The sequence below is a fragment of the Ascidiella aspersa genome, chromosome 2 (assembly GCF_963924565.1).
Source record: "Ascidiella aspersa chromosome 2, kaAscAspe10.2, whole genome shotgun sequence".
In the NCBI taxonomy this organism is placed as follows: domain Eukaryota; kingdom Metazoa; phylum Chordata; class Ascidiacea; order Phlebobranchia; family Ascidiidae; genus Ascidiella; species Ascidiella aspersa.
In genome coordinates, this window is record NC_139448.1 from 14,911,785 (window position 1) to 14,938,628 (window position 26,844).

General features: G+C 37.7%; 1 protein-coding gene across 1 annotated transcript in view; it reads left to right on the forward strand.

Annotated features, from left to right (window-relative positions):
- Positions 1-1,476: 1,476 nt before the first annotated feature.
- LOC146163903 (uncharacterized) overlaps positions 1,477-26,844 on the forward strand; it is an 87,380-nt gene continuing 62,012 nt past the window's right edge. The window contains exons 1-40 of the mRNA XM_083380627.1: positions 1,477-1,968; positions 2,323-2,472; positions 5,229-5,422; positions 5,832-6,012; positions 6,514-6,534; positions 7,507-7,677; positions 8,050-8,166; positions 8,564-8,670; positions 9,311-9,427; positions 9,497-9,665; positions 10,356-10,540; positions 11,149-11,278; positions 11,402-11,446; positions 11,796-11,890; positions 12,174-12,306; positions 12,526-12,636; positions 13,471-13,652; positions 14,698-14,856; positions 15,053-15,182; positions 15,599-15,732; positions 16,146-16,302; positions 16,518-16,666; positions 16,807-16,942; positions 17,168-17,334; positions 19,282-19,441; positions 19,728-19,828; positions 20,229-20,385; positions 20,694-20,898; positions 21,206-21,365; positions 22,009-22,192; positions 22,720-22,874; positions 23,254-23,389; positions 23,780-23,838; positions 24,000-24,077; positions 24,387-24,516; positions 24,792-24,921; positions 25,090-25,241; positions 25,538-25,628; positions 26,040-26,215; positions 26,642-26,817. Coding sequence (XP_083236753.1) covers positions 1,584-1,968; positions 2,323-2,472; positions 5,229-5,422; positions 5,832-6,012; positions 6,514-6,534; positions 7,507-7,677; positions 8,050-8,166; positions 8,564-8,670; positions 9,311-9,427; positions 9,497-9,665; positions 10,356-10,540; positions 11,149-11,278; positions 11,402-11,446; positions 11,796-11,890; positions 12,174-12,306; positions 12,526-12,636; positions 13,471-13,652; positions 14,698-14,856; positions 15,053-15,182; positions 15,599-15,732; positions 16,146-16,302; positions 16,518-16,666; positions 16,807-16,942; positions 17,168-17,334; positions 19,282-19,441; positions 19,728-19,828; positions 20,229-20,385; positions 20,694-20,898; positions 21,206-21,365; positions 22,009-22,192; positions 22,720-22,874; positions 23,254-23,389; positions 23,780-23,838; positions 24,000-24,077; positions 24,387-24,516; positions 24,792-24,921; positions 25,090-25,241; positions 25,538-25,628; positions 26,040-26,215; positions 26,642-26,817 — 5,775 coding nt within the window. The 5' untranslated portion in view covers positions 1,477-1,583. The remainder of the gene's footprint in view (positions 1,969-2,322; positions 2,473-5,228; positions 5,423-5,831; positions 6,013-6,513; positions 6,535-7,506; positions 7,678-8,049; positions 8,167-8,563; positions 8,671-9,310; positions 9,428-9,496; positions 9,666-10,355; positions 10,541-11,148; positions 11,279-11,401; positions 11,447-11,795; positions 11,891-12,173; positions 12,307-12,525; positions 12,637-13,470; positions 13,653-14,697; positions 14,857-15,052; positions 15,183-15,598; positions 15,733-16,145; positions 16,303-16,517; positions 16,667-16,806; positions 16,943-17,167; positions 17,335-19,281; positions 19,442-19,727; positions 19,829-20,228; positions 20,386-20,693; positions 20,899-21,205; positions 21,366-22,008; positions 22,193-22,719; positions 22,875-23,253; positions 23,390-23,779; positions 23,839-23,999; positions 24,078-24,386; positions 24,517-24,791; positions 24,922-25,089; positions 25,242-25,537; positions 25,629-26,039; positions 26,216-26,641; positions 26,818-26,844) is intronic.

Sequence of the window (26,844 nt, forward strand, 5' to 3'; positions counted from 1 at the left end):
GTCGTTTTGTACATCTGAATCGTAAAAAAAGGTTTTGTTGCTTTTAGCACTACAAATGCTACTACCGTCTGCCTAACTTTATTTTCGCTTATGCACATTTGTTAAAGGACATGTGAGATAAGGCCGGGAATGAAATCACGTTGAACGGTCGCTGATCTTGTTATGCGATATTTGACATTTAGAGTTTACATCGTCTTCCTTCAGGATTGTGACGCCAAGCCGAAGCTTCTCGATCAGCAATACCTTCTGGCAACGGACTATAAATGGAAACGTATATAAAGGCTTGACGTCGGAGGCCAACTGCAATCTAACGCAGATCGCGCACAAAGTATACATCTTGTAGGTCATGTCCAATCTATTTTTGTTGTTGAAATTTTACTTTTCCAATTACCGCAGGATTCTCTTTTCAGTGTTTTTGATAGTTTAAAAAAAATATAATCAGCCCCATGGCGCTTTGCATACTTTGGAATGTTATTGCGCCGGTATGACAATTTCAAAAATGTTTAATTTCTGATAAATTAGACTATAAATCCCGTTGTATATATAATATGCGTCTCACGTCCTTAAAATAAAAATGTTTAGCCAATTTAAACCAACTACACGCATTTTTCTTTGTTTTATTATGTCACGTTATGACGTAACTTTGTGACGTGATTCCTTAAAATTCCATGTCCCCTAAACAAAATTCCTGGATCCGCACCTGGTGTAGGCTGACTACGCGCATTAAAAAATCCTATTGTTGAAGCCACGAAAAAAAAAGCAATTTCCGATGGAGTAATCTAAGTAACTTACCAATTTCGACAATACAGCCAACAACGGATAATTTCATTATGCGCGTCACGACTACTTATTAGGAAAATTGCATCAGACATCAACCGTCAGTCCAATAACATCGCTCTGCGCTATTTATTTTTAATATTATTTCAGTAGTTCCAGAGGTACAGATATTGCGTAATATTCCTCTGTTGAAATAGTTTTGTTCAACTTTTCGTTAAAAACAATGCTTAAATATAGTCTTTGTACAACCTGAGTAAACGCTTTTAGTGTAAATAAATGGACGATATGAATAGGACGCTATTATTGAGTGATGTGAGAGCCGGCATGCCGGTAGTGAAGCAATGGGCGTTCTTAAACGCTGTCATCGGCGGAGTAACGCCCCGGGCTATTCTTTCTTTTTCAGTTTGGTGATAGCTTAAGTCATTTGCAGACCCATTGGCATAGGCGAGATGATATCTCCTGTCTTCAGCCAGAAGGATTTTGCTACAGATGGTAGAAATGTTGCGGATCACTGTACTTGCTAACCAACCCAAAATTAACCGGCTAGCCAAGGCTTTTATTTTGTTCAGGAGCTTTAGAAATTTGGTAGCTTCCCGTAATGTATACAAAAAGATATATTACTTAAAAATCAATTAAAGTTATTTCTTTATAAGTTAGGAGTCAATAACTATCAAGGTTGTGTTTCTGTTTACAGAATCCTGAAAATATTATTACTTTTTCTGTACGTATTTTCTTTACAAAGTGAGCTATTGAAATAAAATCGAACTAGAGCGAGATCAAGAGAGTGGAAATTTTGCGTGGAAAGCATGCATCCCAAACCAGATGCAGCGTTCCTGAAGAGATGCAGGTGGAAACCTGGATTATTGCACTTTCTCGGATTTATTCTGTTTGGGACATTGGCTCTTCCCTCAAGCAAGTCCTTAGTCGGTGCCTCAGTTGAGGTTATAGGGATCGATCCGAACACAGGACAGGGTTTGGGTGATGACTGGCATGTCATTGCAACTGTCGAGGGTAGGATGGACAGGCACCACAGTTGGGAGCACATCGAAACCGATCACAACCACAAGAAAAAGTTGCAAGAGCAAATGCTCGCGCTGTACAAGGAGGGAAAGCTTGGCGACGTGCTTAAACACCACGCTATCAACTATCCAAAACCTCTTCGTCAAAAACGCTCAACCACCAATGTTGCTGGTAAGCTGTTTTTGGTGTAGTAGTGTGTTTCTATATCGATTTGCCCAGACATTTATAAAAAAAATTAAATAAGCTTTTGTTTAACTTTTTCTGTTTAAAAGTCGCTGTTTTAATCTATCTAGGCAATGTTTGTTTTTTGTAAAATAAGCTCACCTTATTTTTTTATTTACTCGTGGTTGGAAACCATAATGAGAAGACGACTTCATTCTTGACTATCAAAAATGTTAAAAAATATTGCTTGATTTGCCTCGTCGCAATGTTATTTACAATTTTATTTAACATCAAAGATTTGCTGCTATGTAGAAATGTGGCATATGCTTTGAGAGGCCCTAATATTTCATGTTCTCCATATAGGAAATCAGAATCCTCGTTTCACGGGGCCTCTTAGCATCAACGTTAAGGTTGGCGAGATGATTGAAGTGTACGTGACGGCGTTTGACCCAGACAACGACCCACTGACCATGTCCCTGTTGAGCCCTGTTGATGGCGCTACAGTATATGGAAGTAAGTTTAGCCGTCTAACTAGGAGTTAAGTTTTGAATATTTTATACATCATTAGGGCAATCATTTTCTTGACCTAAAACGTCGTCAGTCACTAGTAAACTGATTTTTTTCCAGGGTATACGCAAAACTTTTGAAAATACCTATTTAAATTCTTTGCGTATAAAAAAAAAAAAAACAGATATAAAAATACCAAAGAAGAACTGTTGCGCCAACAGTCTATAAATAAAACGGTAAAACGAAAAACGGTATAAATAAAACGGTAAAACGAATAACAAAGACATTTGTATAGGCCTGTTATCGAAATAAGAAATGGTTTAATTGCAAATCTCCCTGCAAAAAGACAAAGCAAATACTATTGAAACATTTGTTCAAATTAGAAGAGATTCGAAACGTTCTGAAGCAAAATCGAAGTTCAAGCCACAATATAATATGATAAACTAGGCCTGAGAGGTTAATTCTGTTCATAATAACTTTTCAATAAACACATAAGACATCGTGCGGACAAGTCAAGTTCAAAATCCATCTACAAATGTCAAAGTCACATTTTGCGGTACAACAGTTCGAGCAGACATTATAAATTACGTAAATTTGTATAGCTTCTACGCCGCAGCTAATTGACGTTGAGACGTTTTGCGAGGATAATTACACGTTTCCAACGCGCTTTGCGTTAATCGCATGTGGTACGATCGAGCAAGTTTTTGTCACGCTTTCTAAAAGTTTGCCGGCTTTACTGCTTATTTTGCAGTTCCGCAAACATTCTACTTTGTAAATTTAAACAATAGATGTCAACAATGTGAAACCTATTAATTCGTCAAGTTTACGCATATTGCCCCTGACAACCAAACGGCTCGTTCCGTACTATTTAGGTAAAGCTCTGTATATCCTGTCCTCTTCTTTGTAATTATTAAAGCGGAAGGCCGCGCATCGCCGTAACAACTTTTGGTCAGTAGTTTAAAGGATTTAGCCTCCCATAAATATGTACAATTGTACACCTATGGTATGTTAACTCGCTTTGCCTTAATAAATTGTTTACGTTTTGGGATGTCTATCAAACGATGGGAAGCAAAAACTTGTACCGAACAAAAAAGCACTTCGTTGACGTCGATTAACACAATGATTATTGAAAACCTGTTATACTTTTAAAATTTCAAATTTTTAACCCTGTTTTGCTTGCACATCTTATAAATAAGAAAATATAACGAAACAAGGTAATTTTTAATATAATAACTAACTCCGCTGCCACTTTTTACTTATTTTATATTTTATATCGATAAACTTTATTATTTAAAGTTTTATTCTTAATATAAACTTTTGTGAAAAGTTCCGCAACTTGGGCCTTTTCAATTAAATATACAGTTTATGTGGAGCTTTACTGTAAAAAACAGATGTTTGGTTGGAAATATCACAATATCATGTCACATGACAGACAAAAACAATATCCGAAACAAATCGGACCCATAGCGAAAGTAGTCGAGCATCGTAGCATTTTATTTCCAATTTTAAGGATCTAGTATAAAATGTAACTGACCGAGATGTAAACCATTCTCTCAACGTTAAAAAGGCGGTACGCGGCGGGTAGCGCCCATTCGGTTCGGTCTCCATTCGGAGAAGAATCCCTGTAGCTAAGCTTGCGCAACAAAAATTTATGTCTAAACATGTGGTCTGCAAAGGCAGTTTGTTTGCAGCCTTCGGCAAGTTTTCGGTATAAGCCCGTCGTCCAAACGCGATTGAAACGCGCGCAACGCACTCAACCGACATTTCGCTTATAAGGCTCTTAAACAGATTCAAACATTCGATAACGTCATTGTTGGCGGGAAATTGTAGGACAATGAGGCAATGACCATCGTTTTTGCGTTGGTGAACAACCCTTGACTTATTTCTGTTAATGTGTTCGGCAATGCGATTTTGTTACCGTGAACACATTTTATTGTCGTGTACCTGAAATCAGCACTTAACAAAATACTTTGTAAGAAGGGCGTTAACTGTCATCGAATTAAAAAATAGTTTTACATTAAATTTTGACGTTAGAAAAAATCAATTTATTTGTACTTTACTGCTTTTTCGCAGTATGAAATTTAGGATTAACCATACCTTTCGATAAAAGACTAAAGTTTGTCCAAATTAGCTTTTCAAAGGAAACGAACCCACTAAAATGTAATAACCTTGCGGTTATCTACTAGCAGTAGAGCGGAAAAGTGTTGGTATGGTAAAAGCAAAAACATTACACTAAACTATTACGGTAAAAATGCTCATACCACATAAACGTTGTAGATTAGTAAGTTAAAGGTTCAGAACTTTAACTATACCGTTCATCCATAATTTTTTCGTATAGCCAAACTCAATAATATATGGCTACACATCACCTAAACTGCTAACACAGCTTGTATAAGTATTATTGCTACATTTCCATATAAATAATTCAATTAATCCATACAAGAGAAATGTCAGTAAAGTAAGGAAAGTTTATGTTATTTTCCTTCCATAAAACGTCTACTTTTGTCCACATCGTAAATATTTTTTGTCAAATGATTATTATACAGCGGTTTGATACCTGCCAAATATTCACAAATTCCAATGCTTTTCTAACCGGGCGTTAACGTTTGTGTATGGCGTCTGAATTAGAAGTAAAATGGCGCATCTTAAATGGGTTTGCCAACACTTGGTAAGGTAAATAGGATACATGGTTCTTGAAACTAAAATGTTTTGAGGATTTTTGCTTGCCTATAATAAAACTAAAATTATTTTTCTTTGCAAAGATGGTTTGTTCACTTACGTCCCACCGACCGGAGACTTCTTGCAGTTTCTGGCTTCCATAAGCGAAATAGAATTCGTGGTGACCGATGGAAAAGGTGGTAGTGCATCGTGGGTCCCAGAGTGGCACCTCTGTAGCTGCAATAACAATGGTCTTTGCAACTACGACTCTATTGTAATCGACACTGGAAGGTTTTTCGTAAGTTCGGATTTACCAATTTTTTTCTGTATTGTACAAAATAAGTGTTGCATTCGTTTGTCTCGTTGTATATTTCATTGCAGTAAGTTAAGCATTATGAAACGTCCTTGCTTGCTATTGTACTATCAATATGCACAAGGTAATGGTGTCATGGTTGTTTCCGACTTGCTCCACTCCGAGCCTATTTAATTCAGTTGGTAAAGCAATGGTCCAGGTATGGCCGAGGTCGTGCTTTTTTAAACGACTGATTCGGTTAGTTTCTTGAAGGCTACCGATGTACTTCTTGCCATTGTCATTAATTATTACGCAGAAATGCACATTTACTTACTTTGTCATTTATTAGTGCATTAAAGAAACTTATAGTTTTACATTTTATGGTGAATTTAAAGAGAACTTACATATTTTGTAGTTTGTCGCTTGTACGTGTACATCAGCCTACGAAGGCCAGTTTTGTACCGAGGATGTCGACGGTTGTCGTGGTCAGCCTTGTTATACCGGTGTGGAGTGCTTCGATGTTCCAGCGCCTGGTCATGGTTTTACTTGTGCCAAGTGCCCAGAAGGGATGTTTGGGGACGGCGTATTTTGTGAAGGTATTGTTACAATTTTCTTGAGTGTGTTTTGCATGCTGCACAGAGTAACTATTTGTGTTTGTTTAGTTTGCCTAGAGTGTAGCCTAATCTGCTATGCACTAAAAGTAATAGCTATTAATAGAATTTGCTACAATTAGCACTGCAAAACGAATTGTCCGTGTTAGAGGATGCCATGATTCCAATGGCCATATTTAATAACAAAAAATAAAAACTCTATAGTTTGTAGAAGTTGGATTACGTTTGTTTCAGTTGCTTACATAGTTGTGAATTTGTACCATGAATCTTGATTGTCGTTAATGTGCATGACGTTTAGGATAAACCTTTATCGTAAGCTGCAAAACTAGACTCGGCGTGAACGTTGATTTTTCAGCTTTAAGTGTTCTTTTATAAGACGCTTATTGCAACTTTTACTGCACCTTGCTGCACCGTTAACCTTTGTTCACTTTTTTACTAATTTCTGCACCTTGCCTGTCCACTCACATTCAACGTCGATGAATGAAGATCGCCGAATTCTTTCACCAGGTAACATGTCACATTTGTTGTAGACTTTCAGTATTCTATAAAATCGCAATTTGTAGCAAACCTGTACGACATTACAATGGATTTTTTTGATATTATTTTGTCAAACAAACTTTTTCAAACTTTTTTGTTGACGACTCCTCTTTGTTTGGTAAAACGTTTCGTAAATCTTCACGTCTGACAGAAATAAACATAACTTTTTGTTGTCTTCTTTAGTACGCATTAATTTAAATAATGCGCAATTAAGAGGAGTTTGCGTTTTGCACAAGCTTTACATTTGCATTTCGTAAGTCAAAAAACTCATGAGCCATGTCAGTGATTCTCAAACTATTTTTCTTCGACATATTTGGAAACTTTTTTTAAATCTTTCAACCCACCCAGCAATAGGAACTTACTAATTTTGTTTATTTGTTTGTTTGTTTGTAACAAAAAATCAATATCAATCACTGTAGTTTTTAGTAAAAATGTTTTTAATACATATATCAGGAGATAATATTAATATTTTTTAAACATTTTATTACCGTAACTGAGTTTCATTCGAAACGCAATTGTGCGATGCTTAAAATTAAAACGACACACAGCGCGTTGCGACGCACAGTTTGAGAACCTCTACCCATGACTATGGCAAAACGCGTTGCGCATATTATATCCGACTCTTACTTTTTTTTACAAAACGTTTGATTATAAAGTAAATCTTTCTCGTGTTTTACATTAAAATAAGTTTGTCTTCAAAATGTAATATTTCAACGTCACCTGTGTTCAGGGTATGGCACGTTTATGAAGCATGTTAGTTGTGTTGTAAGAATGGCAAAAAAATAGCACTTAGAAAAAATAGCACCTTAAAATTAAACACCGTTTAAAACTAGATTAGCAGCACAATAGGCTTGCTTAAGCATGTACTTGCTTCAAAGTGTATTTTAAAATGTTATAAATCCGTGTTGGTGTCTTTCCTTAACGCGCTTTTGCCTTGATCAGTGCGCTGCCTCCACTCGGGCATCGTCGAAAACGGAATTAGCGTGGGCGATAACGTGTCTGTTGGAGAACAAGTTCGATTCGAATGTGATAGCGGCTACCGACTGGACGGCAGCGCTGTTCTCACTTGTCAGTCGGATTACAACTTCGATGCCCCGATTCCGACATGCAAAGGTTCAACATTTAGTTTTACCACTGGATCTGATCTATATTATTTATGAAAATGTTAAATCTGTTATGCTTTTTAGCCTTCTATAGATTTTATGGTTTAGTTTATCTATCAACCGGTATTAGGGTTTAAAACCCGTAAAGCTTTTTCTATACGTTTGAACTTGGAAAAATATTACTTTACTGGCACAAGATACTGCACGGTTAACAAACTTAACGTTCTTCAAGATAATACAAACCCTTAGGCTACATTCGGATCAGTTTCAAGTCTGTGTCGTTTTTTGTTGGTAACATATCTCGGTAATTCATAGCATAAAGATTTCAAACATTGATAAACTCTTACGAATCACATGTGTTGTTAACTTCGAGTTCGTTTAGATATTGACGAGTGCGAGAGCAACCCTTGTGACAAAAATGCGACGTGCTCGAACACACCTGGATCATACACTTGTGCTTGCAACGAGTACTTTTTCGGTTCCGGCTGGACCTGTAGTCGTAAGTGTGGTTCCAGATTACAATGATGATTCATGCATTGTCTTCTCGAAAGATGAAAATCACAATACACGTGTCAACTCATACTGTTATCCGAGTGTTTCTATAGAAAGGCGTATTGTGTCACCATTTTGTCTTCAAAATCGTATTAAGTTGATGTTCTTAGGCTTTTCTAAATGTTTAAGGGCCTATACTTGTCCTAAAGCTTGAACAATCTTGACGTTTCTAATAAGTTCCTATATCTTCGTTATACGCTGTAGGTAAAGTATGTTCCATTTCTGTATACTCACGCCAAGCGTGGGTATTTATCCCTCTAAGCGCCGGCTCGACAACTATGTTATTCTAAGTATATTTACACCGAACTTCAATTAACGTTAGCCACGTTTTTTAATATACACAGCTTTTATTGAATTCATGGGCTTCAAATGCGATGTGGATTCCAACGAAGGTATTACTGTCGAATGGAATGTCACCGAGGTTTGGCGTGATGATCCCGTCATCTCACAGGTACATTCATCACTAAGTGTAAACCCAATAGTACAAACATAGGGCAATACACAGTAATGTACCACTGCCTTAAAACACGCAATTGCAATTGATTACATGAATTGTATAATGGTGGTTGCTTACATAGATATTTATGGACTTCTCATTGTAAACAACGATGACAAAAACGAAAATCAGTATGGCCTTCTTTAACTTCACTTGCTCTTTATTGTGTTTTCTAAAAAGGTTTAAGGTTGGTTCACACTAGACGCGTCGGCGCTAACGTAAAACTTTTTTTAAGAAACGCGTTCGGTTGCGGAAAGTTGAAATATTTCAGCTTTGACGCTTTCGGTTATATAATCGAGGAATTTTGCCTTCGGTTATATAAGCGAGGAATAACGATGAAAACGCGTTATGTGTGAACTAAACGACGCTATAGCGTTTTGCGCCAGAAAGCAAAACGCGTCTAGTGTAAACCAACCTTAAACCATTTTCTAAATTACAATAAATTATTTTCCTTGATAAAATGCTAAAAAAATCCACAAAAAAGTATAACACTTTATACTTTAAACGTTTTGTTCATTTTAATAATTTTATTATTATGCTAAAATTCAATAAAGGCAAAAAAATAATATAAATCGTTCGACTATACAATTTACAGTACATTCTGACTTGGGCGCACCAAAGCGATTTGGATGACTCCGTGTTGGAAGACATGGGATCCTACTACCAATCATTTGAAACTTACACGGAAAAATTGAACGACATTCAAGAAATGGTAGCGTACACTTTTCAAACGTTTAGTTGACATCGGTATGCTCTTTGTCTATATAGTGTGTGTTTTTAGGGCACCGTACCTTCTTTGAACTACCTTGCTGTTGGCCGAGAAACGAGGTCTAAACACATCAAGGGCCTCAGTCCGGCCACGAGCTATCGTGTATCCGTTCGGATCGTTCACCAACGAGGTGGCGTCTTCAATGCGGTTGGTTGGTGCGAACGACAAACTCTCGACGGCGGTGAGTTTGTATATTGAGTCCAGTCGAATTATTTTTTTAATCGCTGGGTGGCAGATGAGTTTTGAATCGAAAAGGACGTCGTAATGTTCTTTTGGCTGTCAAACGCTTCTAGTTGAATTCTCGTAAACGATTCTTTGTTTTTGTTTATGACACCAAACAGAAAACAATTCAAACCACACTAAACCGTTAGTTTTTGTTTCGGTATTTTTTACGTTTAATCGGTTGATCAAACCTTTAATTTTTTTGTATTTAATTCAACGGAAACATAACATAATGCACGCTCAATTATATTATGTATACGTTAATTGACAAACAATACATGTACGTTATTTGACGAACAAATATAAAATGTACGTTATTTGATAAAGTTCCCTATAGCATTGTGTAGAGTTTGTTTTATGTCATCTCATCATTTGTGGATTACCAAGTGGTTTATGATAGTCTGATACTGTACGACTGTTGCAAATTCATTGATTGTTCTTTAGGCTTACAAGTAATACATACTATTTTTTTCTCATAGAGGTTTCGCAACATAAAGAAGTATATTATACATAAGCACGTAGCATGAAGTCATATTTATTCTCGTTTATTACCAAACCAAGTATATGCAGGCATCTAAACAGTTTTCCGACAATCCACATTTACAAGCCAAGTTTTTATGTTGATTGTAATAATTTGTGTAAAATGCAGTCGCGTCGAAGCCGTTGGATGTAAAAATCACCGAAGCGGCGTCCAACGCACTCACTGTCCTTTGGAGCGCCCCACTACATGCAAGAGGCACCATTCGCAGCTTTGTGGTGCGCTACAACGAGACAAGCCACAGCTGTACAACTCGAGGCAATCCGGATTTGTGCGGAGCACACTACTACCTTCTGGTAACTTTAGCCTTTCGCGTATTGAGTCGCCATTGACGTACGCCGCAACTTTAGCTTGATTAAGTGTGATTTGGCATTTGGACGGAATGTCGTATAGACTATCACACACAAGTGGACAACTTGGCAAGAGCTCGGTTAACTTTTCGATTCTGGTTTTAGGCATTTTATGGAAGTGGAATGAAATCTGTTTTGTAAGGGATTTGAAAACCCACTAAGTTGATCACATAAGTTGCTATATTTACATCCCCCGTTTGGATAACATCCGTCGTGGTATCCGCTATGTCTTCACTGCACTTGTCGGCGCATGCGTAGGCTACCGTTAAACCGAATTGACCGCAGTAGAAATAAGGACTGTTGGTGACTGACGAGCGCAGGTTCTTGCAGCACTGTTTGTTTGCTGTATAGAGTTATAATCCGATTTGGCGCCAACAGATCGACGATCGTCTAAATTCAAACAATTGATTACTTTGCCTAAGCTGCTCACAACTATGTACCAAATGAGATACTATGTCTGCAACAATTTGAAGCCAGTCGGGCTGATTCCACAGATACTTATTTTTGACAAATAACACATTTTCAATAGGTTTGGTAAGAGTGTGTATTTTTAGGTGGCAAGTGATGTATACAGCACAACAATTACCGGTCTGCGTCCTTCGGCCCAGTACAATGTGGAAGTGGCCGCCGTGAACGGCATGGGTCCCGGCGACTTTTCAATCACGGCCGTTGCCAGCACGACAGGTAATTGGGCGACCAGCAATAGCCCGCGACTGCCTATTAAGTTATATTAACGCCTGTTAAGTGGCGCTTAGATAAGTCCACGTGCCCGGTATCGCCTTTTCATCTGTTCAACCCTTGTTACAGATAACGGTGAAGAAGTTTCGGAAACGATCAAGACGTCACGCCCCGGTAAGTTTATCGAGAAAAAAACGTTGCTGTCTTGTCTCGAATATTCCGTTGTTTCCATTAAACTTGCGAAAGCATGTATTTTGTTGTTTTATCAGTAATTATCTTGAACCACTGGGTCAATTGCTTATAAAAGCTATTTCATTTTCACAACCATACTGTTGAAAAAACTAGTACTTGTCGGAAAAATTTACACAGTACAATTGGTATATGTTATATAAGAACAATTTTATAAGTCTAGGATTCCACGAACTTAATTACCGTGCACATTTTCACCATCGTAAGTTTCGACTTTATAAAATTATTATCCCTTCTAAGGGTACTTATTAAAATGCCTAAAATTTTATCCCAGATGGAGCTTGTTTCGAGGGTAGATTTGTTCTGGAAGATGAATTGACAACCGACACGCTAGCAAAAACGTTGCTTACCAACCACATAGAACGAGCGGTAAGATGACACAAGCCTTGTTATTATTGTCAATATATTTGTGATATTTGTATATTGCTTATCAAATATGACTTACACGGCACATAAAAAAAACGCAATAATGATGCTGCTTTATCTTTTTGTTGTTAAGCTTTTGCAAAAATAAGTGCGAACCCCCAAGTAACAAAAAATAAACGGCGAGTCAGAATTCAATTTATATCGCCAGATGTTTAATACTTTCCTAGTTGTCAGGTACCCTCTTCAACAATATATGTTACGCCAACCCTTATTATTTGGTTTGCAGCTGTACTCTCTGTTCCTACAAGCGTTTCTAGTTGAAGCGAACATCGAAGTCAGTAACACGACATTGACTGAGTTCGACGACGCTACGATGGTTGTCGTCAACGTTTTCGTCGGACTGCCTAATAAAACACTGAGTATAAAATACTAGATGTTAAATGTCGTACAACAGCCTTTCTTTTTAAAACGATTGTATATAATATACAGTATACCAGAGCCGTAGCTATGAGGTTTTTTACCCTTGTATTTTTTTGTTAAACAGCTTTAAAGGATGGTTGCGTATTGTATCTCAATTATTATTTTGATAATAATTAATTATAATAACGATTATCGTGCTGATAGTATTGCACTTTTAGGCGTAGTGGAGCTGGAAAGCTGGATCACCGCGTTGTCCATAGCCGTGGAAATATCCGCCATACAAGAACCAGCGTTGGAAAGCATGAGGACCGACAGTGTTGCATTCAGCGGTAAGTGTGCCATGTAATCTATCATGTATGGCCAAAAGAGTGTCCGATACTTCTTATTTTGTTCCTATACCGATACATGATTTTTTTCATTAAAAGTGAGTCTGATCCGATACCAAATGATGCCAATAAATATATCTCATAAGGAAAGTTGTTGACATTGAAAGGTTTAGTATAATGTTTTAAATGTGTTGTAAGTCAAAATTTGCTTAAGCGTAAGAAACATAGCTACCTTCAAATGCTAAATTAATATTTTCTGAGTAATTATTCTTTTATAGTAGAAAACCCTTGATTGGACCAAAAAATGTGGCTGAAATACCTACATAAGTTGAACATTGGATTGGTATCGATATACCCTGCTGGTATCGGATAAGTTCAGTTACTACCTTATGTTATCGGTTTCGATTCGATATTATCGGGCATTCCTAATTGCGAATAATAATCACCGAGACAAGGGTATTATTTAATCCAATCTGCGGAGAGTAAAACTGGATAAATGAGAGTTCAATAGCCATATTCGAGAAGTTTTACTTTTAATAAACGGCCCAATTGAAAGTCAAAATTTGTCGATGCCTATTTTATTTTTATGTTAAATCGACTTTGATTTTAAAATTTCCATTAAGCAGTTTAAAGGTTATTTTTCAGCTGGTCGTATACTATTTTGTTCAAAGACGATTCAGACAGTTTTTGTTTTTGTTGAAGCACCAAAATTTAGTGCAATGAGTTGGGTATAGTACTGTCTTTTTAATCTCAAAATGTTTTTTCAAATTTTATTTTTGTGTATAATATGTTTTTCCGATTTCATATTATGACAAAAAACAAACGAATCTCGTGCAGAGTGCAACGAGTGCTTGGTCGGCGATGTATGTCCCGTTCATGCCGAATGCCTTAACATCCCCGGTGCCTTCACCTGCCACTGTGCCAGTGGCTATTACGAATTGCAGTCGGTCGACGGCGCTGGCTTTGCGTGCATTGCCAGACACGACACGGATCCGTCAACGCCTGACACAGACGGAGAGGTAAGAACTTTCCCGGTAGTGTTGCCGCGTGGCTTGAGAGATTTTGTGTTCGGCCGTCAGATATGACCCCGGGCTGCCAATGTTTTAAGGCTTACGCATCGCGCTAAACCGCGCGGTTGGGTTTCTCGCCTCTGCGACACCCTTGATCTCATAAAGTCGTATAATACGCTTTACGATCCCGTATTTCATCATTTAACTTTTTCTCAACAATACGAAATAGAAAACCTAAAAAAAGGAAATGTAAACAGTATGGCACGGCCTTTGACATTGGTATCATATTTTTCAATTTACACATGTTTTACAGTATGGTCAGGATTTAATTAATTCAAGTTAAGGAAGTTTAACTTATTGATCAACGATCATAGTTCGAAATGTATTGCAAATATTTTTTTTCAATTTTTTATTAAATCTTTTAACTCAAATTATTTAAGTGAAAGGCGGTTTTCGGCCCATGATTTAAATTTCTGTAGCATTTTGGTTTGGCAGCCTGGCTCTTCTCACGCAAGAATTCTATATCACAACCGCGGCTGTCTTAAAATTATACCGTAATGACGTTGATTCTATTGTGCGGTAAAACTCGCCACTCCTACTGATTCTAGTGCCAATTCAAAGCAATCTCCTGTATTCATTGACGCAAATTGGACTGTAATTAGCTTAGTTCTACGTTTCATTCTTCCCACTGGCAATAACGTGCGCTGTTCCGTCTTTTCTCTGTAGTCCCCTTATTTTTACGCTTTCAGTGATGTTATCGGTACGAGGAAACGTTCTTGGTCATGTGATATGCTTGATGTAAAATAGTAGGGTGATTTATTCTGACTTAAAAACTAAATATTCAGCATAAGAATCAAACATATTTTTCCTTGCTTTAAATTTTCCTTTTAATATTATTTGTTCAACTTGACTCGATACTCAATAAATCTAATGTTAATTTAGATACACAGTAAATTAACCCGTTTTAAATAAAATCCAAATTTTTAAGTAAAACACACCCTTTTCTAGACTTAACATTTGTTTGAATTTTATTTAAACTTAATTTTTGTGCTAGGACACTGCCCCGACTCCGCAAAAATGCAGTTCGGTCTCTTCGGATATATTTTTTCTTGTCGAAAGCAGTCACAGCGTGGGCGAAAAAAACTTTGAAGACATTAAGCAATCGCTTATACAGCTCGTCAAAGGAATGGAGATTGGACCGCAAAATGTCCAGGTATGTCTTATAGATTATACGAATCTGCGGTACAGAGGCCGTATGTCAGCCACTTGACATAAAGACATTTTTCAAACTGTGGAACAAAATAGGGTTTTAAAAGTCTAGTAAATTTGTAATTAAATATATTTCGCAAAGGTGCGAATTTAAGAAAAAACACCAAAAAAATTATAAATGAAATTATGACTATTCGCAGGTCGGACTGGCGCGATATTCGAGAACTGTTGATATTATCTTTAATCTTAACACGTACAACACCTCCGATGAACTGGTCGCTGCCATCGCCGATGTCGATTACGTCGGACTGGGAACCCACACCGGCGAAGGTAACTGTGATGGGTTTTGAAACCCGCTATTTCTATAGTCCTACAACAGCTGAATTTTAATAACAATTTGACAATTGTTAACAAAGGGTAGGCTTAATGAAATCATAATATATAAAAGTTTGGATCATAATGGTGGAGGTCGTAGTAAGACGTAATACGAATATCATGTTGAAAATGAATAAAGAGTTATTCAAAACGTTCAAAATGATACCTACTTCTGTATGGGCTTTGATATATGTAAAAGTGTTTTATCACTGAGAGTTCGTCATTGACCAAACATAGAATTTGAGTACGGTGCCGTTTGTTAGACGTGAGATATTATGTCTAAATTGTGTGTTTGTGAATTATACCGCTGTACACCACTGACACACACAAAAACCCATACCCCCTTTACGAAATATTTTTTATTTATTTAGCGTTGCAATACATTTCCCAATACGCGTTCACGGAAAAAACGGGTCGACGCATGAACAAGGAGCTTCACGTCGTTATTATCACGGACGGTGGAAGTGCTGATAACGTCACTGAAGGAGCTGAAGCCATCCGGGGCGTAAGTTTTTTGATTCAACAGCTGATAACTCTGTCTCTGTGTCACTGAAATTTGCCTACAGATCACTGTTGTTGGAAAATATCCTAAATTTAAGTTTAAACCTTTTTAATCCCGTGATTCAGTCGGTTCTCTAAATCCGCAAAAATATAAAGTGACTGTTTACCGGTGGTGGTTTCTTTCAACAATCACTTTTTCTGTAGCAAGACGCAAAATATAGCTTAAAAATACAAGTATATGTTTTTACAAATACTGTCCATTTATGTTTAGGCTCGATAGTACCCATGGTATAATAAATATCTTATTTACAATAGCTTCTATAAAAAGTTGCTGTGATGTTGTATTAGAAACCATCGATTATGTGAAACATTCGTGATTAATTTGTTGGCTATGGTGATGATGTATGTTTTTTTCAGGTGGCAGACGATCTCCTCGTGGTTGGAATCTCGAACCGAGTTAACGACGCCGAGCTGCGTGAAATTTCTCAGGGAATGGGCGAGATTTTTCACATAAACAACTTCCAAGTGGTCTTGGGTGAAATGGCGCCGCACCTTCAACAGTCCGTGTGCCCAGGTAGACGAAACCATACTAAGAGGTTGCCATTTTGTTTAGTTTTACTATATGCTGTTGCTGTATTTAGTCGACTCTTACCACTGACAGTATCCAAGATTGTTACGTTTCTTCAACACACTTACAAGGTCAACTCTTTTCTTCCCTGAATCACCCACGACCTCTTCGATAACAAAAGCAATCCTCGCTTTAGTTAACAATTTGTGTTTTTATTTCAGTGAGCTATTGCACCACAAACGACACGTTTGTCGACGTGGTTTTTGTGATTGACAAAAGCTTTTCGGTCGGCGCCGCGCTCTTCCAGGACTTTATCGACGTCGTTCGCAATTTCGTTAACGCGAGCGTGATCGGAGAAAGGGCAATGAAGGTTAGTTCTCACTTGCCATTTAATAAATCCTACATAAAAAAAATAATAAATTCCCATTTATGCCAGGTTCCTAAGAAGTGGCTGTCCAACTTAAACGTAGATTTTTTTATGTTATTTTTTACCAAACTTACTTTAACCAGGTTGCCATAATTCCGTTCGATCGGCGTTCGGATCAAATCACCACGCTTACCATGGGAAGTAACAAGGAAGAACTAATGGATGTCGTCAACAGGATCGAGTACAACCCAACCTCCTCCGAGATTCTCCTAGGAAGCGGTAAGAGTAATCGCTCGAGAATTAAAACAATATTTCCTTCACCGTTACTGCATGATTTTATTGTTTGACTTATCTAAGCTTTGTCAAATCAGATAACCCCCTGTCTGGTTACTTTATGGTTAAAACCAAATTATGGGCCTATATGAGACACGCAACTGGATTTCTTATGTTTTTAATTTGACCGCCGCACAATTTCGTAATAATTTATTTGTTTTTTTTGTGTAGTTCTTGAAAAGATCAACGTTGACATTTTGGTGGCTAGTGCCGGGAGCAGGCTGCACGCCGATCCACACATTATCCTTATGCTGAACAATGCGTCACTGGACAGCTACTCGTCCACCGCAATCAAACTAACGGAAAAGAGGGCGTGGTTCTATGCCGTTACCGTCGGTGTAAGTTACTATGTGCCGCGAGAGATTATTTATTTTATTACCAATAGGGCAATAGGCACTCTATTGTTCTTCTGTTAAATATATGGGCACTCTATTGTTCTTCTGTTAAAAGTGTGCCGCGAAATATTTAAGATTTTTTTCGTGAGTCAAAGTTTGGGAAACACTGGGTTAAACCCACACGTGCACAATTGGAAATAAGTTTCAACGGATATAAAGTTAGACAGTTGGTTATAAATATGCTGATTGGTTTAATATTTGACATTTTTTTTATTTTGTAACATACAATTCCAGGTACGTTGTGCAAAGTGTAATGTGCTAAACCTGGCTTAAAGAGGCGCTTATTTTAAGTTGATATAATGGTTACTACGAGCACAAGTGCAGACAAGCCGGTAAGAAAAAACTCTTGAAAAGGGCAACTCGTTCGCCCTTGCCAAGTACGTTTGCCTGTGGGCCTACCACACGGTTCTGCTCAGACGGCCTGACTAAACCACACGATAATGTTTGCTAAAAGCGTAACCAAAATTCACTTTGTTTATTGTGACTTCTCATCCTATTATCGCGAAAACCGTGGTTGATGTTTGTGCGCTGCGAAAGGGCGGTATTGCTACTTAAAATTAAATTCGAGTGAATCATTTCAGCTCAAAGGTCACGCGTTTAGGCAAGCATTTCCAACAGTCCTTATGTACTGTGCTTAAAGTGAAAATTTCATGAATGGGCTAAAAACATTGTTACATAGTTTATATCATACCTACATAGTTTATATGATAAAAATTTGAATGCTACGCTGTTAGCTGGGTATAACTTGATTATTCAATTTTGACAACCTAACGTTTCCTTAGTTAGGTTTGTCTGCGTCAGTAAACAAAAACTTAATTGGATTAACAGCAGCAGTTCCGGTACATAACTTATTTAGTAATTTACAAGCATAAAAATCAAGAAACTGTTTTTTTCTCATTTTGTTCTGCATGGTTGAGTTATTGCTTCGTGCTCTTGCCACCTACTGAGCCAATTGTAGTGCTGCGACAATTCGAATTATTACGTAACAGTATTAAATATCTGGATATCTGCACTGTAGTAGTAGTATTATGATGCGGTTCCAAAAATCACAACCTGTGTAAAGTGGTTGAAAACAGTTGTTGTATGGTTAATCGTTAAGCTCACAGTTTCAAAAAAGTGTTTCAAATGACAATTAGATCAGAACGTTGTTTTGGTGACCAACAGCTTAGAAGTAATATATTTCGAATTCAACAGTTTTAGATCTACCAAGGTTTTGTATATGATAAACAATCACAAAGTGAGAGTGAAGGTTTGTAATGTAACTCAAGAATAAACAGTTTTTCGCGTACGTCGTAATCCAGCATATTTTCATAAGGACGTATTAGCTTATTTCTTTTTATGTTCAATTTTTCGTGTTCCATTTTCATGTCTTACAAATTGTGATTGTTTATAAAGTTTATAACGCGTTTTTGTAAGGGACTTTGTTTTGTATGTGCTGGGATAAAGGTACGTTTTGTGCACAAGTTAGTACAGGGCGCTTGTTCGGCGCAGGCCTTCAGCAGAAGTACTGTGACTAACACAGGTGCATAGGCTCGGGCGTTTCATGAGGACGTACTGTTTTAACACAACGAACAAAAAGAAGGAAACGTTTTTAGAAGTAAAAAAGTTTCAAGTTACAAACTGTAAGATTAGTTTAATGTAAATTTATTATCAAGCTACATCACAGATCCGTACACAGTGTACCAAAGTTGATTGATGCTAGTTAGTAACTCTGTTTCTTAGTCCCGTTATCCTTGGCCTATATTGTTGTTTTTATTTGAAATTCAAAGTCAATCTGTTTTCCAAAATTATTATTAATTTTCTATTTGATTTGCAGTCGTTAAAATTTTAAATTACAGCCGTGCAACTGAGATTTATACTGGTACGGACCTAAATGACTTTTTGATTTAGGAGTCGGCCTACCGTGGCCTGGATTCACTGAACGAAATTGCAACCTTGAAGCGAACGCCGGAGATTCCAAGTAGCAACGGTACCGAGTCGATCAGCAAAAATCTTGGGACTATTAACAACAACCTCCTGAAATACTTTAACGACAACTTTGTTTGTCCAGGTTCGATACCCATGAAAATTTATAAACTTAAGTTCTAGTAAAATTTTAGTTGTTGAATTTTCTATTAACCGCTATTTACCTCTTGAGTTGTACGCCACAGATGGATAGTTTATATTTTCGCCAGAACTATTTGGCAATTAAATCTATTGATATTTTTCTTTTTTTAAACCAATCGCAATTTTGGATTTTGCAATAAATTTTTGACGTCTTGCTCTTACCAAAAACGCTTTCGATGTTTTAGCTATATTTTTAATTATGTTTCAACTTGTTTTCTGATGGCTTTTAGTGGTTCACACTCCGCATGACCTGAAGGTTGTTGTCCTCTCGGAAACAGTTGCTTACGCCCGCTGGAAACCTGTTGCCGATGTGGTAGAATATCGTTTGGTGGTAAGTTTAAAAAACGTTACTAATAAACCAACTTGCTTCGTTTTTGCTGACAGATAAAAAACTCATATTCGCACCAGATAAAAACTCATATTCGCACCAAACTCCCGTCTTAACAATTGCTATCCCAAGCTTTGCTTTAGGTATAATTTCAATCGTGGCTCACATCAAAAGCTGAGTGAATTGCAGAATAACTCGTTTGCACTTAAGTTGTTGGCAAAACCTCCAAGATCACCCTGTAATCTTATAATCGTTTGTGTATGCCATTATCATATGTGTATGCCATTATCATATGCCAATGATATTCCAATGCAGCCTTATAGGGTTGTTGTATTAGAAATAAAGTATTACTTCTTTCAACTGTGTGCGTTCGTCGAAATCATTAATCGGTTGTATATTATAGCGATACATCAACAACATATTCGATGGCGTGGAAGAAACTGTGCGCTACAACCAGCGCGAAATGGTGGACCTGACTCCGGGGACGAGATACTACGCGCGTATCCAGTCGGTTCGGGGCCTGAGCGGAAAATACTCGTCACCAGTGGAATTTTGGACCCGTACGTTGTGTCGCCTTTTTTCCGCAGAAATTTTCGATCAATTCAGCTTTCGAACTTGTCCGTCAATGTCGAACAAATCGTTTTTTTAGTTCGAAATACGCCTATCGTTGTGTTTTGTGTATTTCATACGTCCCATGTTGTTATAACGAGACTACAACATTTTGACGGTTTAACTAAATTCTGTAAATACTTTTATCTCATAAAACAAAGATTTATTTGGTGTGAAGCTTGCGCAGTCAAAAAAGTAGTGGTATGTGTTTCCTAATTTATGTTTACAGGAAGGTCATAAACTTCTTTTAAACGTACAGGCCCAGCTAAGGTTTCCGAAATGGTGGACTTTGCGTCGGTAAACAAGCTTTCCGTGAGCTTTAGTCGCGCCGTTGGCGGTTCCTCTGCGTACATCGTCATCCTCACTGACAAGAACACCTTAAAGGAAGTTGGAAAAGTGCACGTCAGCGCCGAGGAAGTCAAGGCGTCCTACAGCGCCGACTTTGAAGTTAACCCTGTCGGAGAGTAAGCTTTGTTATTTGTTTTTACCTTAGTATACCTTTTTAGGTTATAAACTGTAGTGGTTTGTCGATCTTTCATACTTGCGTTTGCTTGTGGGCATTAACCACATATCGCGTATATTTTGGATATTGGAGCATAGTGTTTAGTAAAAAAAAAAACACATTTACCTATTTTTATTGCAGTCGGTTTGTCAACTCGACTGTTGTTTAACCGATTTAAAGACACGAGTAAAAACTAAAAAAACATGCTGTAAATATAATCAGTATATTTGCGTAGCTTTCGTAATAAGGGAAATTTCTGTTCGCGTCAGATTCTACGTGTTTATCCTGACGCAAAGCGGACCAAAAACATCTGACCGAGCGGTGTTTAACATCACAAACCTGCCACCCGCCGAGCCCATGGGAGTCGCCAGGAGGACTGTCAACGAAACCTCCATCACCGTCGAGTGGCAAGAAGTCTCCGGCGCCGAGGTGATTGATGTTTAACTACAACTATCGATGGAAAACTCGAAAATGCTTATTGTCCCACAGCGGGCACGTTAATTTTAGGGGGTTCGATTAAGGTAATGCGCAAAATTTCAAACTTGAATGACCTGAGCATTGTTAGATGTCTTGTGCGTGATCTAGGACACTTTACCTTTCGCCTATGTTTTCTGACCAATTGAAAATCGCCACCAAAAAGACTAATTTTTCCGTATTTGGATCCTTACTATCCTTTTGCCTGTATTATTTCTAATCTGCAAATTTTATTTGTAAAAGGAATATTGAACAAACGCTTTTCGGATGAAGTGAGTATCGTTCTACATTAGTTAGGCATGCTTTATGTTCAAAAGTTTTGACCTGTTAATTTGTTGAATAACTGTACCCAGAACGATTCCAGATTGAATTTTGCATACATAATTAAGACTTTGACCTATAGGGCGTAAAACAAAACCTAATATGTGGATCGCATTTTCACCGTGCCTCCAGGCATGTCACCGCGACCAACGTACTTTTAAATTTCAGGACAGCTATTCTGAAATTCATGTAACCCTAAATCAAACCCCTTTTTTGATCTCAATTGTCACCTTTTGCAACACATGTTGTTGTGACTAATCACCGCAATTTTACTCAGGGTTATATTATCAACGTTTCGGCTGACAAAATCTGGACCAGCGACCTGACTTTCGAAACGTCGGCCAACGAGCTGTCCCTGTACCACTTGCAGCCGGGTCACCTCTACCAGTTCCTCGTGGCATCTTACCTTAAGGATGTCGTCATCCACAGCAAGTTTGCCGACCCGTTGCCTGTGGTAACCAGTAAGTGAACATTTTTTGTCGATTTAAGGTTTAAGGTTGTCGGGGAGTAAAGGGGGAATAGCGCCAGCCAAATCTATGTAATGCTCTTATCGTAAGTGAATTTGTTTCCCTGACCTTTTAAAAGTAAAATATACACAACTTGTCAACGTCCTATCCTGCCGAATCAAAATAATTCCGAATAAGTACTAAGATAATGTGCGTCGAGGGATTTATATTAAACTTTGTGCAAAACTTAGGAACCTAGATCAGATCGTATGAAATAGATAAAAGAAAAAGAAAAACATGATAAGAAAAAACTCATTTTTATTAAATTAAAAGAAATTAATTTTGCATTTTTATTTACCTTTAAACCTATGACTAATCTACAAAAAATTATTTCTCTTGTGTCATCCTGCTTTGTGTTTTGTAATGCTTTTATATACTGATAACGCTTTTAAGGAAGTCTGTACACGTTTTTTTTCTAATTACCATCTTGCTACTACAAGGGTTGACTTTGCTATTACTTAATCCGTATATGCGTTGCGTAGAACCAGTGCCGATAAGGACTATGAACGTGACCATGATTCCTGCTGCGACCCCGACTATGACTTTCCTACTGGTGCCAGACGAAAAGTCGGAAGCCGACGTGTACCTATTCACAATCAGCACATCGCCACCATACGTTTTGCACTTTGAGCGAGAGGTACACGTGTTTTCTATGCTTGTTTATTTGTCATGACTGTAAAAACATCGTCAATTTTATTAACCGAGAGCCAAACAATCCGTGCCAAAGAGCGAAATACATTTTAGGGTTAATTAGTGGGATAAATGGTTTCATTTTCTCGTTTCATTTAGGTAGACATGTACAAAGTGTTTTCTAAACATTTGTATTATAGCAAGATGTCTTTTAATTAACATTTCAGCGCTAATCAGGCTAAAAGTAACGCTATCATAATTTAGTACTTACGCCCGTCGCTATATGCGAACACTATACAGACCGAGCTTCACATAAATGCAGAAAAAAACACACTACATTTTCACAGAAGCAAATGCTTAATTCAAGAGTTTTCTTTTTTTTGCAGGTGGACGCAAAGCAGCAATATCCCAGGGTTGTTATCGAGTCGAATAAATTCTACGTCGGTTGGAAGTTTAACGTTACTGTGATCACAACGCTTGGAAGCGAAATGAGCGCCCCGTTTCACTACGAAATTCTTTACAGTTCGTTTGAAAACCTTATAATTATATATATAACAGTAACATTTCGATGCTGGTCAGGCAACTCTTCTTTTTTCGGACAGATTAAGTAACGTTTAAAAGTGATTTTCGTTATTATACCTAGGTTGGCTCTAAATTGTAAACTTCTTGGGAAGCTATTTTATTTGCACATTTTTCGCGGCCACACCAAAAATGCTCCCATGGCTAATTTTTGTTTAATATTGATTTACGTTTTTTATTTATATAAAATTTGTTACCTTATAATGGATATTTGTAAGGTTTTCTGAACATAGGCGGCACACGAACTCTATGCGAAACCTTTGTATTATAAGACGCAAATATAAAAAAGTTTGAAATTTGGACATCACTAAAAAAATGTTGTTAATTTTTTAGCCGCTCTTCCTGCTCCAACCATTGCGAAAATTGCTTTCGTCAGCAATTCGTCATTGGAGGTGAATAGACATAACCCTTGTTCACCTTATATATGATTATACTGTCTTTTTAATTATAAGAGTATTGTGTTTTTCTTTTATAGAACCGCTATTTCGATTATTACTGTTGGTAATTGTGTTTTAACGTACAGTGCAGAATTTATAAAGCACGCGTTTTATAGGCACACTGGAGCTCTGTTGAAAACGCATCATCGTATATTGTAAATTTGTACGAGCTTGGAAAAACTTTAGCGGTCCAGGTATGGTTTTTCGCGAATTGGCACAATGGTCGTAATTACCGATTATCTTTTTATGTCATAATATAGCATTTCGTAATTAAAAATTCAATGACGTCAGTAGTTTTCTTATTGACACGTCCTAACAAGCAAACCACGAATGTACAAATTATTTTATTCTCATGTTAAACACCAAAGAAATGTTTTTTATATTGTTTTAAAGATTTTCCTGTATATTCATCGGCAACTTACTACTGGAAATTCAGATATGGGCGCTGCCCGACTAGCATTTTTTTCAGCTTCTAACGGAGTGTATTTTATCCATGTTTGCAGACTATGGAGGTTACCAAGACGGAAGCTTTCTTTAAGAATCTTGTAGCAAATACCACTTACGTGTTTGACATCCGGGGAACCTTTCAGGGCTACTCCAACTCGGCTCCGATCCGTGTTCACGGCCTAACACGTAATATATTTAGTCACTAGTTTTAGCACCGAGTTTATTTGTAAAAGTCATACTATCGAAAAATTGATCAAATTTTGTCCAGTTATTTATTGACAAGGTTATATCAAACCTCAGACTTACTTTTAAAACTCGATACCGAATATAGCTAGGTTTACACACTTAATATACGGACCTTTATGTATAAAACATAATTTCGTATTTCTGTATTTTCTTGTGGAGCTTAGGGTTTGTGTGGGCTCATGTCTCTTTAGTCCCAAATGCGTTGTTTTCAACAGTTCCCGACGGTCCGCTTTTTGTCTCGGCAACTCCACTAACGGCCGACACTGCTGAGATCCGATTGCTGGCGGCAACCGCACATGTCGATGAATACCACATCACCGTCAGACTCGCAAAGCGAACCGATATGTGAGCAAACATTTTTATAACACCGAAAGAGTATCCTTGGGTGACTTTGTCCCGGCGCTTCAGTGTCCTTGCGCCTTACAACAATTTGAATTGTTTAACTTGTTAATTTATATTTGCCGTAGGGCTGGAGGCGTGTTAGTGATGACATGTATTCCGCTTTTGTTTCAGAGTCGTTTCGAGGCTGGATTTCGCTCCGAACAAAACAGTGTCGGAATACCGCATTGATCTTTATCCGCTGCGTGGCGCCTACAAGTACCTGGTGTCGGTTACCACTAGTGGCGGTAAAGCTCCACGACCAGTCAACACAACTTTCACACAACGTAAGACTGCTTTTATTTTAACATGCTTCCAAAACGTCGCATTTAATTTTCCAAAACGTAAATCCATTTGCATTGGAGACACCAACTACCAGTTTTGAAATGTTTAGGGTTCTAATTCTATACTAACATGTCTTCTGCTTCATAATATGAATTATGATAATTTGGCGTATTTGTTACTTGTGATGGAATTAAATAATTAACTAGGCTTATTAAACTCAAGAAAAACGCTTTTACGAAGGGATTATTGAGTATGACTGATGTACTAATTCTAACCTTTTTTTCAAATTTTATAATAGCTCCGCCGCTCGCACCAAAGAAGTACTCACTCTCTCTTATCGGAGGCACGATTCTTAGGCTCACTTGGATCCAAGTCCTGGCTGCAGAAGAGTAAGTCGTTTGTAGTTGACTAAAGTTCTAAAAAAGTACAAAATAAGAAATACTTTTCTCTATCGCGAAACCCACTGTGATTTTAAAATCTATTTTGCGAAATGTAAAATAAAACTTAAACGCGACTACCACAAAGTAAATTACGCATACTGGTAACAGGATGCAAAAACAAACATGTTGCAGTAAATAATCAGCAATCTTAAAACAAAACAGTTTTTTTGCTAAACCCGCTTTTTTAGCTTCAATTAGAAGCTCGCCTTTTTAGGTTTTCACGCACTGTCACTGCTTTCTCAATGCCGGCGAAATACTAATGTAAAGCTCCATAAAAAAAAATTCGACCCTAAATGACGCTTGTACTTTTATTTGATTCAAATGCAGTGGCCATTAAATGCGCGCATTTTTGCTGAACAGGTACTTTTTGCTGCTGAGACACGAGGAAAGTGGAGAGTTGACCAGGAGTCCAAACACAAGGAACCATTCGCTGGATGTCGGCGGCCTAATTGCCGCCACACTGTACAACGCCAGCCTCTACTCTGTCAGCAACAACGTGTCCAGCATTGTGCCAACTACGTTCGAGTTCAACACCTGTGAGAATCCACGTTGCTCTACGTTATCCACTGCTACCACATTTTGCCCTACGCAATCCAGTTCCTTGCGCTATACATGTTCATATTTTAAATCGAATGGACGGAGTGAAAAAATGATATCTTTAACAATTTACCCCTGAAAACTATTTATGTTATACTCTCATCTGTGTACTTTAGTTGGTTAAAATTTTTCATGAAAATAATTCTTTTACGATCAGTATGCTTGCTTACGCGAATCTGGTAGAGTTATGTCCCTCTGCGGTGAATGATGGACCATTTGTTTACATACTAGGCCAAACATCAGCTTGCAATTTCAAGTGAAGTCAGTTTCCACTTAATTTTCGTTGGCCCGCCTTAAACCCGATTTTGAAACAGGTACCATTGTTGTAGCGACAAGAAATTGAAAAGTCGTCATTTTCCCCACAGCTTGCAGTGCAGCGTACAGCGCCACGGCTCATTCCGGCTACGACCACATCAACTTGACCATCCTTTCTCAGCACGTGATGAACACGATCAGTTCGTACCTCGTCACGGTGGTCAACGTTGACGACGTCAAGAAACCGTTCGTTTCCGAGCAACTGACACCGCAAAGCACGATCCACGTAAGCTTTCTTTGTGTTAAATAGCCA